This window comes from Passer montanus, unplaced genomic scaffold, assembly GCF_014805655.1.
Source record: "Passer montanus isolate IOZ18808 unplaced genomic scaffold, ASM1480565v1 scaffold12, whole genome shotgun sequence".
Classification (NCBI taxonomy): Eukaryota; Metazoa; Chordata; class Aves; order Passeriformes; family Passeridae; genus Passer; species Passer montanus.
The window spans coordinates 7,585,667-7,602,585 of record NW_024358722.1 but is presented as its reverse complement, the minus strand read 5'-3'; the positions used below and the strand labels follow the sequence as shown (position 1 = coordinate 7,602,585).

The following is a 16,919-nucleotide window of genomic DNA, read 5'->3' as shown; positions in this document are numbered from 1 at the left end:
AATTAAATCTATTTCTCCACATAAGTAAATTACTTAGGATATAATAGTTGCAGTTTCTTCCTATTCTTCTTTTTTTTCCTTGGTGAAATGACATGTTATAAATTATATATTACAGTATAATGACAAGAAGTATCCTTTAGTATGCACAGCCAGGGCCATTACGGATAACAGATGCCTCATACAAAGCATGGAGTACATAGACATGGAAGGAAAACAGAAAACACAGCAATGGCTTTGAGGGAAAAAGGGGGATGATTATCCAACTGTTTGTCTGTATGTGAATCACTGTACTGTTACCAATATTTCATCTTTTCTCTACTTAAGAGCCTATAAATACTTCCAGGAGCACATCTACTTGAGAAACCAGTGTTAGACCCCATGCTAAATAAATTTTGGACTAGTTCTCAGACACAGAACAAGTTTCAGGGCAAAGAGGGAAAAAGGTGAACTTTGCCAGCACTGCAGATAGTCAGGGTTCTGTAACCTCTGGGCCCTCGAGAGGCCACTGGTGAGCAGCAGGAGTGTGCTGGGTGGCTGGAGGGGTCCCAGGTGTCTCTGAGGACTGAGTTACACTCATTGCTACAAGTCACACCCTCAGGGAAGTGTTGTTTTCATCACTGACTTGGAGGGAACGAAGGAAGACTTGGTTGCAGTTATGCCCTGTGAGTATCTGTGCCTGCCTCAGGTCAGTTAAGGTTTCCGAGCACCAAGGATACATTTGGGAGTGGGACAGTAGTACCTTTGGGCTGGGATTTCAATTACCAAGAACTTCACCTATTCGAATACTAAACTTCCTTTAGGAGAAAAAAACCAAGTATCTAGCGGTCAGAGAGCTTCAGCAATAATGTGTGATTGTTTCAAAGGATGTAGTGATAAGGAAGTTAGCTTTTTATGACAATTTTCTGCCCCCAGAAAAGGGATCCTTGGCAGGGATTTGGCATTTAGTATTGGAGTGGCTGAAGAATTTAGTATCGCTTTGCGTATTTACGATAATTTGTCACCTTCTTTAAGTAACAAGCCGTCCACAGGGTTAATGGGTTGTGTCTTTGTTGAACATCAATTTAAGGCAATTTAAGGACTGTTTAAAACAAACACTTTTCAAAATCTTTCAAAAAGTAAATTAGTCTTTGTCTAAGAATAAAAAACAAATCTTAAATCTATTTATCTAAATTAGGTTTAAATTAGAATTTAGTGCTGGGATTAAGAAGAGATCTCATTGCTTTAGCTTCATCCTAAACTGAATTTTTATTGAGATTTTGATGGAAATTCAGTGCTCTACAGAATGTTACCATAAGTTTGAGCATCACTCATGTGCCCTGCAAACCCTCTAGAGATAATTGCCAGAGATTAAAAAATTTAACAGCTGTGCTGTAGTATCAAGTTTTGTAAAATCCAGTAAGAATTTTAAAAAACATAAACACAAACCTAAACTAATCAAACAAGTCTAAAACAATGAAACAAACAAAAACATAAAAAACAAACACAACAAAACAACAACAAAACAAAAAAAAATTAAAAAAACCCTGAAACCACAACCCAAAACAATCTCTTGGCTCTTTTTAAAAACTCAGAGTTCTGCAATGGGGCTGCTACACTGCCTCCAAATAAATATTTGATGAGTGACTGAATGTTAACTACTAGGCATCGCTATCGGCATCAGTATTGCAAAAATCTTCAGTCACAATTTCCCTTCTCTCTGAACATTCATCCAGCATGCAGTGCTTTTGCTCTTGTTGATAGAACTCCTCTTCCTCCTCTGTGGTGATAACTTTCTTGGGGATAGGTGATAATGAGTACAAACAACATTGCTACAAATTTTGGCTTTTAAAACCCACCTAGAGGAACGTTTACCCTTCCCACCTGCTAAATGTTCCTGTTACTGTTGCTGGCTGTGAGTAAAACATGCCTCTTCTAATCTTGCATCCACATTTCGTCCTCGGAGCTGCTGTCAGGGAGCAGCAAGAGGCTGCAGACCTCTTCTGCCCAATGCCAGCGCAGAGGGTGAGGTAAATAGGTGGAAGAGGAGGCAATCATCAATATTGCACCTGTAGGGTGCCTAACTTCCAGAAAGGAATTTATGAAAATTATATAAGTGAAGGCTGCATCTGCTTCATATTTCATTTTCATTCAATGGACTTTACTGCATTTTATACCAAAAGCATCCATTGACAGACTATATCCTAGGTTAACCTCATTCCTTTCAGGATTTTTCTTAATATGGTGGAATTCTTTTTGCATTCTACATGATGAGACATGGTCATGGACTTTACTGCATTTTATACCAAAAGCATCCATTGACAGACTATATTCCTAGGTTTAACTCATTCCTTTCATGATTTTTCTTAATATGGTGGAATCTTTTTTGCATTCTACATAATGAGACATGGTTCTGCTTAGCAAATGTGTTCAGCTTTTACTGTGTATGGAACAATTTTTTAAAAGTCCACCTTGGAATCATAGTATTTCTAAATATTAAGATATTGAAGGTCAAGAGGAAAACACAAAACAAAACCCTTCTCCATTTAACAAGCTGGATTGCATCTGTTTTCTCCCTGGTTTCTTGGTTGAACTTTCCCAAAATTTCAAAATTATATTTTCCAATATCATGACAGGAGTGTTTCTGTGCAGTTCATCATGAGTTTTCTTTCTAATCTGATTGTGTTGCAACACACTGCTGTGTTAATTAGACTTTGTTTGACCACCTTGACTTGGGTTAGGCCGAAGATATCCTCAGTATGTCATTTTGAAAAAGGCAAAGAGATAAGCAGAGTAATTTTAAGCCTTCTAATATTTACAGGTACATTCCCAAAGTTTTGGCCATCATGTCTTTTTTTTTTTTCATGAGAGTGTGATGGCTGAAACGTCTGGAATGTGTCTGTAAGTAATCAATGCCTCAAAATGCTGGGGCTTATCTGTAAGCCTTGCTTGAAGGTGTGCACTCAGTATTTGGAAGCTCTCAAAACATCTTAACATCTTGTTCCCTCAAAACTACATTTTAGACTGGCTGGTCCAGGATATTGGATAGACTGTGTATTGCTTTCTGCCATCTGCCTAAGGCAGTGCTGCTGTAAGATATTCTTAATATCTGTTTATGTGTAAGGGCAATCTACATGTCCTGTTTTATAATACAACATTATCGTTGTTGTTGTTGTTATTATTATTATTATTATTATTATTATTATTATTATTATTATTATTATTATCCCCCATATTTCAGGCATATTTTTTAATATTTCCACCTGAGTAGTCCCTATTTTCTCTTCTAGACCATCTGTATTTTATTTGTGTTTCATAGGGATCCCTTTTCCCCTGCTAACAAATCAACTTGAAGTTTGAAATTTTACTGTCTCGCTTGCTATTGTGCTTAATAAATGTTCTGTGGCTTTAACTTACTCTGGTATGAGTAAGTGAAGAATCCTGTCTCCTTCCTCCGAGGGATCAGCTGTGTTGAATAACAGGGCTCTCTCTTCTCCCCTTCCTTTCCCATCATGTCATTATTTGTTATTACAAGAATCAACTTTTTGCTTTTTCAATATTGAGGAGCCAGAAAAAGAAAGAAGTCAGACAGGGATTATCAATGAAACATTTTATCCTCTCAATAATCTGGTTTTAAGAGCTGCTTTTAATTTCAAAAATTATGCCTCCCCTGCAAGAGATGGAGTACCCATGTTTTCCTCTGACTACTCTGGAGCATTAATTGGTGAGCAGCTTCAAACTTCTGTTTCACCAGTGCTCTTCAGTCAGCACAGTGCCAGTAGCATGCATACATAAACCAGAGTACTGGAAGTGCTTTCACTTGGCTGACGAGGCCTATGCGCATTCAAACTGGTGTAAGTGCTGATTTGGGTGGTTGATCACATACATATGCATATCCTTGGAAAAAACAATGCAGCATAACTGGTCCTAAATCACTGGTGTGTTTCAGAATAAGTGGCAGTAATCAGGAGCTTGCCAGCATCTTGTTTGGGTGATGGGGTGCTCCCCATGAGCACCGGGGGCCCTGTCACTACCCTGTGCAGATTTCCCAGCTTGTCAATGCAGTTTAAACTTCAGCGTGGGCTGTAAAATTTGCTCTCACACCACCAGGGCTTTTTCCTAAGTCTCTTTTCCCCAGAGAAGGACCGTTCAAGAACCCATTTGATACCAAGGCAGATGTCAATGACTTTTCAAATACATCACCTGAAGGCTGCCTTTAGAAATTAAAAAGTCTGTGTTCCTATAGCATCTCTAGAATAATTCACATAGAAACAACGTGGGCTATCTACTCTAGTATTTTCCAGAACGGAAGGGATAAGACATGTATTTTCTCTGATCACTAAAAGTAAAGAAGTCCCATCTCATATGTTGATCCCGCTGAAATCTTTCATGGCGGGAGGAAAAAGAGGAGTTAACACCTGGTAAGTTCAGTTCATGAAGTTTCCTGAGCACTTTCTCCTCTTCCATGAGATTTTATCTGAGTTATATCTACTAAGCAAAGTGTAAAACGTAGCAAATGAAAGGTAAAATGGAAGGAGTATCATAGGAATATGAAATGGAAAGAGCCATTACAACGGTGACAATAATCAAGAGAACAAAGTGCACTTACTGTCAGTTTAAGGCTTTGTTTGGCTTTTCTGGCAGCTGTATCTTCTATGGTTAAATAGAGCAGATTTGTAGAGTAAATGTGCTCACTAATGGTGCAATTCCTATCGAAGTTTATGAGTAGTATAAGGTTAGAGAAAGTTCACATTACGGTGGGTACTGCTGTTAATAAATACCAACCCATCACAAAGGAAATTAAAGCAGTAACGAGATACATTTGAAAATACAATTATGTGATTCTCTCCACTGTTATCCAGCAAGGAGAAACTCCAGCAAGCCCCTCTGAAGGTGCTGTGGGGTCCCTTATCACCACAGAATGCGTCTAGTAAATTGACCATGGTATTAAAGATACATTTGATCTTCCCCTCCCTGAACAGTCCTGGGAAAGAGCGAATTAATAACTAAAGTAAGCTCTAGAGGACAGTCCATTTTTCCCTTCATATTCAGGATGGGGAGCTCATTTGCCAGAAATGATAGTATAGAAAACTTCAAGTACTGAAGCGGCAAGGGAGCTGTAAGAATCACTCAGTCTTGCTTGCTTCATCTTCCTGATGCAGCAGCAAGATTCCAGCTTTTCTGGGCACTGACCTGGGCTGAAGCCCACCAACCTGTCTATGCAGAGGAGGACGGGACAGGTGTGGTTCTTGAGTGGCACTCAGATGTGAATTCTCCCGTTGTCAAAGCACCACCAGGCCCTGCTGGCCAAGAGAGCCAGAGATTTACACTGTTAATCAACTACACCATATCCATGCAGGCAGAGCCCCAACAGGAGTTTGCCCAATGAGCTAGATGTGAAATAATTAAAATTTACTGAGTGGTTTAGATTTAGTTAGTTTGAATGCTTTCTTGTCTGATTTTTGAAGGCAAGTTGTTTATCCAAGTGAAGTGCTTTAAGATACAGCAAGGAGCTTTGACATCAGCAGAGATCAATGAAGGACGAAGAGGTCTATTTAATCTAGGAAATGAGTGACTTGGGTCTTTGATCCTGTTGCATTCTCGTATTCCCAGAAGGTTAAATTTAGTCCTGCATACACAAATTCTGTTTGACTAAGTTTACTTAGGTTTTAAATATTTGTGGGTTTCTTTTGTTTAGGTTCTCTTGTATAACAAGAAAAAAACCCCAACTGTTACCACATAATTAGGCTGTTGCTGTGTAAGCATGTGTAGCTCTTTTCAGACTTGAGAGCAGAATATGCAAATTCAAACTCAAATGCATTTCTTTAAACTTTCATACTGTATAAAAGAAAAGGAAAACACCCTCTGACCCATTGTATACAAACCAGCCTCTGAAATGGCATAAGGAAATGGCTCAAATTTGAATTAGCAAGAAATAAGTCTCGTTTGGCTCATGCTGCCTACAGTACTTCCATGTTCCAGAAGTAAAGAAAACCTCGTGCAGCCTAATGCAAAGGTGTGCATTTGGTTCAAGATATAAAAACGTAAGGTAAGCCTTAGAGAACATAAGGATAAGGCTGAAGTTTCTACCATGCTGAAAGACAATATCAGGAAAAAAATCCATAATCCCCTTGTCTAGGAAGTTTAGTTGCTTTGGTGTAAACAGAAGTCAAAGCAAGAGGGGTTTTTTTATTATTTACATTTATCTTAACTGCAGCAAGCCATAGCAGGTGCTAGCATGAGATGAGCTTTGGCGCTTCTTGCCACAGATTCGCTTCACCATGTGTCATCGACCACGAGTTTTAGAAGTGCCTGAATTGAAATATCCATTCCGACAAAGAAAATAAAAACAAAAAACCAGGAGAGGAAGGAAGTCCCATCAGGGAGGCAAAAGAACAGCCCTCGCTTCCTTGCACATCCCTGTGCCCCAGCCGCCGCCACACTCCCTCTCCTCCGTGCGCGACCCGGCCGAGCTCAGCCGGGCCGGAGCAGGGCGGCCCCGCACGCCTGCGATGGCTCCTGGGCCTCGCCCCAAGCCCGCACCGTCCTTGAGGCTTTTATTTTCGTAACTTTAAATTTATTTTTCCAACACCCCTGCCTCGGGCCGAACGGGGGACGCTCCAGGGGGCGAGTGCGGGGCGGCTCCCCGCCGGGGGAGCAGCGCTCGGTGCAGGGACAGCAGAGCAGCAGCTCCGCGGCCGCCGGGCAGGTGCCGCGGCGGCCCTCGGACCGCACCGGCGGGGAGATACTACTTCTGGGAAAAAAAAAAAAAAAAAAACAGAAAAAGAAAAAAAGAAAAAAAAGTTTGAAAAAATAAGAAAGTTCAATAACCAAAAACTTAAATAACTAAAAACTAAGACAGCAGCGGAGGGGCCGGTGCCCGTGCGCGGGAGCCCCGCCGCAGCCGCAGCGGTGCCGGCGGGCGGAGGGGGCCGGCCCTGCCCCCGCGGCCGGCGGCTGCCCAAGGTTTAAAGTGAGAACTTTCTGCGGGCAGCGCCGAGCTGCACAGCCCCGCCGCCGCGTCGCTCCTGTCCCGCCGCAGCAGCCGCCGCTACTACCGCCTCCCCCGGGCGGGCCGTACAATCCTCGGCAGTGTCCTGAGACTGTACGCCCGCCTCGGGGGCGACCCGGCCGAACCGGACCCCGCTCCTCGCCCGCCGCCGCCCGCGGAGCCCCGCGTCCGGCGGGCAGGTGCCGAGCGCGCCCCGGCCCGAGAGGCGGCGCAGGACCGGCAGCAGCCGCCGCGATGACAGCTGACAAGGAGAAGAAAAGGTGAGGGGCCGCGGGCGAGGCGCCGCGCTGCTCGGGCCGCCGCGTCCTCCTTCTGCCGCTGCCCCCTCGGGCCCGGGACTCGTCGCGGGCAGGGGCCGAGGGGACACTGCCAGCGGGACGGCGCGGCCTCGCCTCCCCCCGCCACGGCTCCTGTGCCAGGGCTCGACCCGGAGCCTTTGCGGGGACCAAGTGCGGCGGGAGAGTTAGTTCGCCCAGCCCGGGCGGGGAGAGGGGCCGGGGAGCAGCTCCGCGCCCCTTCGGGGCAGCCCGCGCTCCGTCCGGGCCGGGCAGCGCCTGCCCGGGGAGCTGCCCCGCCGGCCGGCACCGCGCCCGGCACGGCCCGCTGAAGGCGGCCCCGGCCGTGCCGGGCTGCGGGCAGGTGCACCTGGCAGGCAGGGCCAGCGGCTGTGCGGCCCCTGTCATGCACGCCGTGGCAGCAGGGCTTGGTATCAGCGAGGACAGAGGTAGTAGGAAACTATTTTTCAGTTGAGGCTGGGGGCTTTGAAGGTAGCAGCACTCTTAGCAAAACGTGTTTTATAACTAAAGTGGCGTGGATGAAATTGCCAGGCTATGTAAATACTTCGACGCCTCCTCGCTCCAGTCCGAGACGCCGGCCGCGGCGCATCTCCCGCGGTGCTCCTCAGCTGTCAGCGGGTTTTCCCGGGGGCCGAGAGCTCCAGGAGTGCCCAGCGCCTCGTTTGCTGCTGCCCTTTGAGGGGGATGTAAAGCTAGACATTCCCATACTGCCAGAGCGACCCTTCCAGAGGGAGTCAGAGTAACGCACTGGTGGTTTTGTAGTTCATCAAAGAGTGTTTTCTCGTTGGTTCGTGGGAACAAACGTCAAAATAAAACTCAGCGGTCCATAACACAGAAGTTACAGGTGGAGATTAAGAGAAGAACTATCTACTTGTTGCTCCAAAGCTATAAACAATTCCTATGGATGAGAGAGGGCACTGACATGGGGGAAACTAAGCAAGTGAATAAAGTCTTGTGAAAGGATATGTATCTAGTCTGTTTTATACAGCAGGCAGTTACAAGGATCTGTCGATTATCAGCACAGGTTACTGTTCTGGATATAGATTCTCTTTGTAAGCAATGTGGTTTACAGACTAAGAATTTTATGTTGTTATTTGTCATGTGTACTATCCAGCTACCATGCAGTAAACTCTAAACTCTTTTTGTGTGTGTAATAGCTCCTTTTTTATTGAGTCACCCTATGATGATGTAGTAGGGGAGGTATAGTAGTGTAAATCATGCCTTTTCCCTGTAACTTTGTTTTCCTCAGTTTATCAGAAACTAACATATTAAGGTTAAACAGTTGCTTCAAGTGTATTTTGTTTTAGTACAGTGCAGAGTACAAAATATATGTATGTTTTGTGTCTTAGATTGAAAAAGTAAAAAATTATAGTACAGTACAATGTAGTTAAAATGTGTTGGTTTATGAGGCAAGAGGATGAAATAGTGTATATATTGGAAATACACTGCATTCATTGTATCACCTTTTTTTAATGGGGCACTCTTAATCTCTTCAATTTTAACCTCTTGCTTTCAAGCAAAGTGAGGGATTGAGCACTGTCTAATCTTGCAGGACAGCACTCTGAAGTGGTTTGGGGAAATACTCTTCAGATACTACACAGGCTTCACAGGACTGAAGTCTGAACCCTGATCCTGACTCCGTCACTGCTTTTAAATATTGTGACATTCAGTGACATTTTTTCTGTTTCTCTCAGAAGTAGGCTAATTGTTATCTGGTTCATGGGATTGTTGCGTAAACTAATGTTTGTGGAAGAACTGGGAGAGTGTCATATGAGGGATTTCAGATAGCTGGCTTGTGCCTCTCTGTTAGTGTGCTGTGGATATACCTACTGGGGATGTACGCTATGTAGCCTGTTGAAACAAGATAGTTTTGCTTTCTTAATTTTCCAGTACTGTTATAGAGGAGGCTTATTACCTCCAGTTCGACAGTTAGTGTATTGTTTGCTTGATCCCTATCCAGATATGGAACTAGTATCTCTAACCTTACTTGCTAATAGCATTTATAAATCACTTTCACGGAGAAAAGGTGGGGCAGTGTTACCAGATTTCCAGGCAGCTCTGAAACGATGTTGAGGAGCGGATCTCTTACTGTTAAACAAATGTTCTAAGGAAGATGATATTTGATTCTCTTAATGGTCCATTTAAGTTGAAGAACAGCCTCAAGTCCTCATATGAAGCTCTGTTTGCCAGCAGAAAAGAGCAGTTGCTTTATTTGGAGCAAATGTTATGGCACTTTCAGTAGGCTGATTTCCCACATTTAAAGTTAATCCAAGATACAGAGCTGAAATTAATATGATTATTCTTTTAACTTATTAAAAAATCTACACAGTATTAGATACTCTCTTAGAATGCTGGTAATTAGAAACTGGGAAAAGGAGGAATAAAAGGGCATAACATTTTAGCAAATAGTAAAAGGTAAGGGAAAAGTATCTGATCTGTACAGCTGTGCAGTACAACAAGAAGTAGTAGGTAAGTCCCAATATAGTTAGAGCAGTCTGATACAACATCTTGATGAGTTTTTTAATGATTGGCAAGATAGTTATTTTGTTAGGAGTGGATGCTGTGTTAAATGAACGGTTCTGCCTGGATAACAGTGTCTGAGAAAAGTTTGAAACCACGCTCAGGACAAGTCAAGTACCACTGAGAAGGATGCATCATTTGGCTTCACCTTTTCAGTTGTTTTGTTACTTGGGGAATTCTGTGTTTGTTTTCCAGTTGTATGAAAAATAAACCAAATTTGCAGCTCAAGGTGTTTCTGTGCTAGTGGTCCCCATGTAATTACACAATATGTTTTGTGACTGTAACCATGTAATGTTACATAAATCCGTTTAACTTCTTCTGGCCCAGAGAGGAAAGAAATGGGGTTGCCCCCAGTTACTGTCTGGGTAATAGACTGCTTTTATTTACCCTTTTACTTCGGGCTTTATTTGATGATGAGCCCCTCTAATGAGATGCTTTGTGCCTCAATTTTTGCTGACCTTTTCCTTCAGGGGAGTAGTTTTACCAAGCTGAGGTCACTCTTGGCTGTTCCTCCTCAGGATGAGGAAACTATCCTGATGGCACAACCCTCCAGAGCTCAGGTAGTTGCTTGCTCGTAATGGATATAATTTGGATGTCAGGAAATGTGAGTATTTGGATGTGCCAAGGTGTTAGACTGCAGATTTCAAGAAACATACAGTCTCAGTTTTGTTCTCCCCAGTACATTTTCTGTGTGTCACTATTGCCAAGTATACTCCCTATTGCTGTTATTCTGTGATGGCGGTGACAGATGATCTTGTCCGTTCTCTTGCCAACCCGGGTTTGTTCTTATACTCTTTTAAATCTCATTTTATGTACTTTAGCTGATGGAGGTTTGAACACTTGCCTTTACAGACTATTTCATAGGTTACTCAGCTCCATAATTTTTTTTCAAGTTTTATTATTGCTTAACATTTCCCCATGCATAATCCACATATTTTAGTTACTTCTGTTTGCTTCTGTGTTCACATCTGCCCTTGCAGTTTTTCTTATTTGGACTTATCAAAAGGAAATGTGATCTCCTGAATTCCTGGTGAACAATCTGTTGAAATTTGCTGTTTAGCACATGCTTATAGTGTGTTGACATTAAGCAATTTATATTTACATTTCAGCACCACAAATTCAGGCACTTCTTAGCTTGAAGGTCATCTTGAATCATCCTGGCCACTCATAGCCCTCCTACTTTGGTATTGCCCCTTCTGTTTCCATACTCACTGCCCCTTCTGATTTCTACAGACGTCTGGCTTTTCTACCAGAGGGTGGCCCAAGGGTACAGGAATGAGGAGGGACAGGCTCACGCCTGCCCCAGCTCTGCCTTTGCCTGCAGTGACATGGAGCAGAGCTTGGGCTGAGCTCTGGCATGGTGACCTGGCCTGCTTTGGAACTCTTGACTTCTGCTGCCCAGCTTCTGTGGTTTCATCTGGACAGAGCCAAAGTATTTCAGCTTGATGAAGACTGAACGGCTTTTGCTGTGGGAATGGTGTGCAGTGTGAGTGCCTCCCAGTGTGTACCATCCTCCCAAGTGATCTGGGCGCCTGAGGATTTGTGTTTCTCAGGGATACTCCAAGGGCTTGCTCTGCTTGTGTTTAACGCTTAGCCCTAGAGCAAGTTAAAAATCTGTCAGCCCTTCATAAACACAATCCTTGTGTCATATCTTATCTCTGCATCTCTGTCACATTTATCTTGTGTGGGTCATTAAGAATGTCTTGCATATTGGAGATACTTTGCTAATTACCAGTTTTGCGTTTATGCCTCGAATTCAGGAGATCCATCATAAATAGAATCAAATAGTATCAAAAATAGATCTCTCTATATATTTAATATTTTTTCTATGATGGATTCATAAACATTAAGTATTTTTGTTTTCAGGTTCCAAGCAGGAGCTGCTGTTAGGTGTGGTGGGAGCAGAACTCTTCAAGCATTAAACTTTTTGCTATTCTTAGGATAAACATTAGAGTAAGGAAATGAGCAATACAAAGGCAGATGGTATTTAAAAATAATTTAAATACATGGAATGGTTTTATTCTGCTACAGCTATTTGTGAAATGCTATTGTGTTAGTTACTCCAATATTCATAGTGACATGCATATCTTAATAGTTATAAATAGTTCTAGTAGCTGGCACAAGGTTGACAGAGCCCTTCTCTTAAATGAAGAGAAAGTGCAACTATGAATATTATGCATCTGGCAGGTTTTTTCCTCATTTATCATTCTTGTGCTCAATTTGCTTAAAAGGCAATATAGTAAAGTAGTTATCTGGTGAGGATAAAACCTTGACTGCTTATATATATATATATAAAAATAACTTCTTTCTTAATGTTTACAGAGCTGCTTTTTATGGAGACACTTTCTGAAGTCTGTAAAATGGGAAACTATTTTATTATTCCTTTGGAAAGTAGCTTAATAAAGTACAGTAGGCCAACTGGCTGATAAATAAGTAGTGTTCCAATGTAACTCACTTAATTATGCTCTTCTTGAGCTCAAATCTAATTATGATTTTGGTTTTTTCCTCTGTGACTTTATCTAGAAAATTTAGCTGAAACAAAATCTGTCATAATAAATTTTGATTAAATGGGCATATTTGGGCCTGAAAACAGTTAGACTTGTAATTTAATTTACTTGACTGTTATTACAAAGCAAGTAAGATTTGGATAGCATCTCTATTATGCTTCTCTGTCCATTGCTTTATGTGACACAGCAAATATTCTGTATTTATTTTATAGAAACTTATCCAATGTTTTGCCAAACAAGAAGCAAAGTTGCTTTAGTTGAATTTTTATGTCTGATCTTCAATCAAAGAGGTGCCCTGGTCTTGACCCTTTCTCTGTGTGCTAATATGTGGAATCAGCAGTTTTCTTTGATTTAGGGGAATGTTTAGGGTGTTCCCTCCAAGAAGTTTGAAAAATTCAGAAACTTTACACATACTTTGTGCTAGCCTATGGGCGGATGATTAATACTGGCTTATTGCAAAATTGTGTGCATTTGGGCAGGAGGAAAAAACACTTTTTCATTTTGTTTGTGCAGGACAAAACCAGGATCATACAGCTCCTCAGTGCTTTTTATTCCTTATATAAATATGTTGAACCACCCCTCAAGTTACAAACGCTGCTGTGTTCTGCTGTGCATGTATTTGTGCACTGATTTGCTTTCAAACAAACATTAAGTAGCATGTGTTTTAATCTCAAGTATTTGTGGAAAATCTGTTGGACCAAACTGCCTGTTTGGTCAAAGATTTCAGCAGCATATTGTATTTCTCTCAAACTGCATCTTGCCTGTGCCTGGCTATTCCTTCAGTCCCTACTTGAGCATGTCCCTAAATCCCAGCTCCGACCTGCATGAATGAAACCTCCAAGCCAGAATTTGGACTGACAGTAAAGCAGGAATTTGATGGAGAGAGCAACCAGACTTTTATGAAATTTGGCTGGGATTTGTTTGCTTGTTTTTTTCATATATATGAGTGAACAGTGATGAGTGCAGAGTTCTACACTGCTCTTTGTTGCCTGCCTCATTCTTTAAACTCTCTCCCCCAAACAAACAAAACAAAAAGAAAAAAAAGAGGGGGAAAAAAAGTAACTCCCGATTCGTTTGCTTGTTTTTTTCATATATATGAGTGAACATGAGTGCAGAGTCCTACACTGCTCTTTGTTGCCTGCCTCATTCTTTAAACCCTCTCCCCCAAACAAACAAAACAAAAAGAAAAAAAAAAAAAAAAGAGGGAAAAAAAAATAACTCCTGGTTAAGTAACTTCTCCACAGCCCTGGGAGAACAGAAGGCTGAAGCACTGAAACATCCCTTTATATTTGAATATGAAATACTGTGTGCACTGAACTACTTCTACAAATAACAATACTTTTGCAATAACATTTTGGAGCTAGAAGGTTGTGAGCAGTCTTGTCTTGTTTCAGGAAATTGTGTTATCTAAGGAAAAGCTAAAATTAGAAGTGATATGGGGAATGTTGTGCATGGCGACTTTTTTTTTGGGGGGATGGTGTGGTTTTGTTTTGGATTTGTTTTTTTTTAAACAGAGCAGCTCTCCTAATGGATGAATCATGTGGGTGTAACTTATGGCACTTGATAGCAGGCAGTCTGTCTGAAGGTATATGTGCAGTAAGATTACTGGGATCATTTAAAAATTATTTCGAACTACTGAAACGTGAACTTAATCTATTGTAAATATTTGTTACTCATTATCTATTATATCAAAATATATGTGGTTAGAGTTAGGCAAATGAAGGTAAGATATAAAGTGCAAATTTTGAACAGTGGTGCCAAGTGCTGGAAGAGCTACAGATGCAGTTGGTGAATATTTTCTATAAAAACAAACATTTTCTTGGAAAATAATTTTCCAGAGCACAAGGGAAACAAGAGCTAGTGTTCTAGTTTGAGCTAGACTAAAATGAAGGGATTGGGTTGAGAAATTGTCAAGACATATGGAAGCTGCTAAAACATTTTAGATTTGGCTTCATTTTTATAAGGTTTCCTGTGTTGCACTATGTTGTTAATTGAAAACCAGATGTTCTAAATTCATTTGAATGAGACTTAAGTAATGATTAGCCTCTTGTTAATTTAAATATTTTTTATTTTTTCTTTGTCTTTCTTTTCTGGTGTTAGACTTAAGTGGGGCGTTTTCCAGATCTTTACTGTACTGAAGTCTAAACACACATACATGTGCCTGTTTTGGAGGCTTGACCTCAATCAGACTCCTGTCTTCCTTTCAGGAGAAATTGTCAAATTTATCTGCTAAACCAAAATATTAAGTATTCCTTTTACACTATTTACAAGGCCCTGATCACTTAAAGCCTTGAATTTAAAACAGTCCCATTCTTTGAAAAGCTGCAATTGCTTAGACAAGTTACCAGGTCTGATGAAAATACTTAGTCCTCTTTGGCTTGGTTTAGGCAGGAAGTGTGACTTGGCAATGACAAAGGTCTGCTCTAGCTCTGGTTATGTGAACAGCTTTTTAAAGACTGTGGTATAATTGAAAACATAGCAATGAAGGCCCGCCATAACCCCTCACTGGCTCCTGACACAACAGGCAAGAAAGTCAAAATATGGGAGAGATGAAAACAGCATGTTTACAGAATTTCTAACTTGTTCTCAAAGGACTGATAATTTCAGAGCCATGTTCTCTGAAAACCTGCCCGCATATGCTGAGAGATAGACATGTTTGCCTTTCCCAGGAAAGCTTATTGCTTTAAGCAGCAGATATTATTGTATCTTGAAATATAGTCATCCCAGGTAATATCAACCTTTGGCCTAGTACATGTGTTTTCTTTACACAGTCAGCTTCTGAATCCCTTTTATATGTATGTATATATTATTTGTTACACAGAAGGTGGTTTGCTGAATGGTTTCAGTTTAAGAACCCAGTTCAGTGGCCTGAATAAGTTGCATGAAATCTTAAAAATGTGCCCTGTTCTTCTTTTCTTAGAAGGGAAAGCTCATGCTCATTTATTGTGTCAGAGGCCTTATGAACTTTTTTTAATTTGCATGGGAAAAAATCCATTAAGGGCTCATAACTTTGGTGCAGGTTGTCTGATGGTGTTCAAAAATTAATGTATAATATTTTTCACTTTAGATATATTAATGCTCTAGTAAGAGAAATATTTGCTTAGGTAAGTAATAAACTGAAGCAAGTATTAAGTGGGATGGTTATTAGGCAGCTGTTATAAAGGTGGTGGAAGTATACTTTAAAGAACATTCCTTGTATTTTGCTTCACCCTTAGCATATCTAAGGTATTTACTGCCATAAAAAGGTGCTTAAACTGCTTAAGCTCGTGGTATCACAGCTGTAGTCATTTGCACTTGCATTTGTATGATAAACTACAAAGCAATCCTATTCAGCCATTGTGTTTGGGACATTCTCTGGCTGCTGTTGGTCTTCAGGCCCTCTCTGTTCATTCACAATTGTATCACCCTCTCTGCCAGTAAATTCTAGGTATTATTGGGTACTTATTGTCAAAATACTTCAAAGATCTTTGAGATGTTAAGAAACCACCCCACTCTGTATTTCTACACTTGTAAATGGGGAATGTTGCTAGGAATGTGCCCAGCTTTTAGCTGTCTGTGCAATTTGTATCCAAAAGTCGTTGCAAATAGCAAAGTATCTTCTGAGATGATAAGCATTGTTGTTCCTGGTTAGATTTTTGTGTGACATTATGATGAAATAACAAACTCGTTAGCTGATGGCAATGACACTGTCTTCAGACTCTTAGGTATTTATGGAAAAGAGTATTGACTTAAAGCTGATAGGAAGTTTGCTTAGAAAAAAAATGCCTTTTGAATGATCTGTAAAATGTCAGCGTCATACATGTATGTGTGAGAAGAAATTCAACATTAAATGGCATTATCATGGCATGACTCCTTAGGCAGTATTTCTCTGGAATACAAATCCAGCGACCAGTTAGAGCTATACCACACTCCAGGTTTTTGGGGTTTTTTTTGGTTTTTTTTTAAGGTCTCAGTGTGTTTCATAACCTGTGAGAGAAGACTGGAAATTGGTGAAAGTGCTTCTGGTATTTTCCTATCCTTTTTGCCAGATGATTCTTCTGGGAAAGTTGCATTTGTCTAATTCAGTGAAGGTGGAGAGCCTTTGGGAAAGGATAAGCATTCTGGAATAGCCTCTGTGTATTGCCTTCACCATATGGTCTTCGGAAGAACAGCGAGGCTTTGCCTACTGCTGGCTTTTCCCATTCCTCCAAAATGACAAATGTGGCTCTTGGTTTACTTCTTCCAGTTGTCCCCATATTGATCTGGGAGACAGTTCCTGTTGTCCTGTAAGGTTGTCTTGCACATCGAAGAGTGCAGAGTTGGAGTTGGGCAGTTCTTGCACATGGGATGGCTGACGCTTGCAGAGCAGCCAATGCCTCAAGACAGATAATTATGCTTGGTCTTAACAAAACAGCGTTATTTACGCTTTTAAGGGAAGGTAGACATTTGGTGGTGTTGACCCCCTTCATTGCTTAATGCAGCACTTTTATGTGTGTGGTTAGGTGGAAGATGCCACATTTCACTGAGGGAACATAGCTTGGTTCAGCTGTGGGTGGGCTTTTTTGTGCTACAGCTGTAAGATTATCAGTTTGTGTTAGTAAATCTGGTTCTTGTTTTTTTTCCCTGTGA

General features: G+C 41.3%; 1 protein-coding gene across 2 annotated transcripts in view; it reads left to right on the top strand.

Moving 5' to 3' along the window:
• The first annotated feature begins 6,892 nt into the window (after nt 1-6,892).
• The window catches only part of EPAS1 (endothelial PAS domain protein 1), a 78,066-nt gene continuing 68,039 nt past the window's right edge, over nt 6,893-16,919 (top strand). For both annotated transcript variants that reach the window (XM_039697683.1, XM_039697682.1), the window contains exon 1: nt 6,893-7,248. In XM_039697683.1, the coding sequence (XP_039553617.1) occupies nt 7,223-7,248 (26 nt within the window). In that variant the 5' untranslated portion in view covers nt 6,893-7,222. The remainder of the gene's footprint in view (nt 7,249-16,919) is intronic.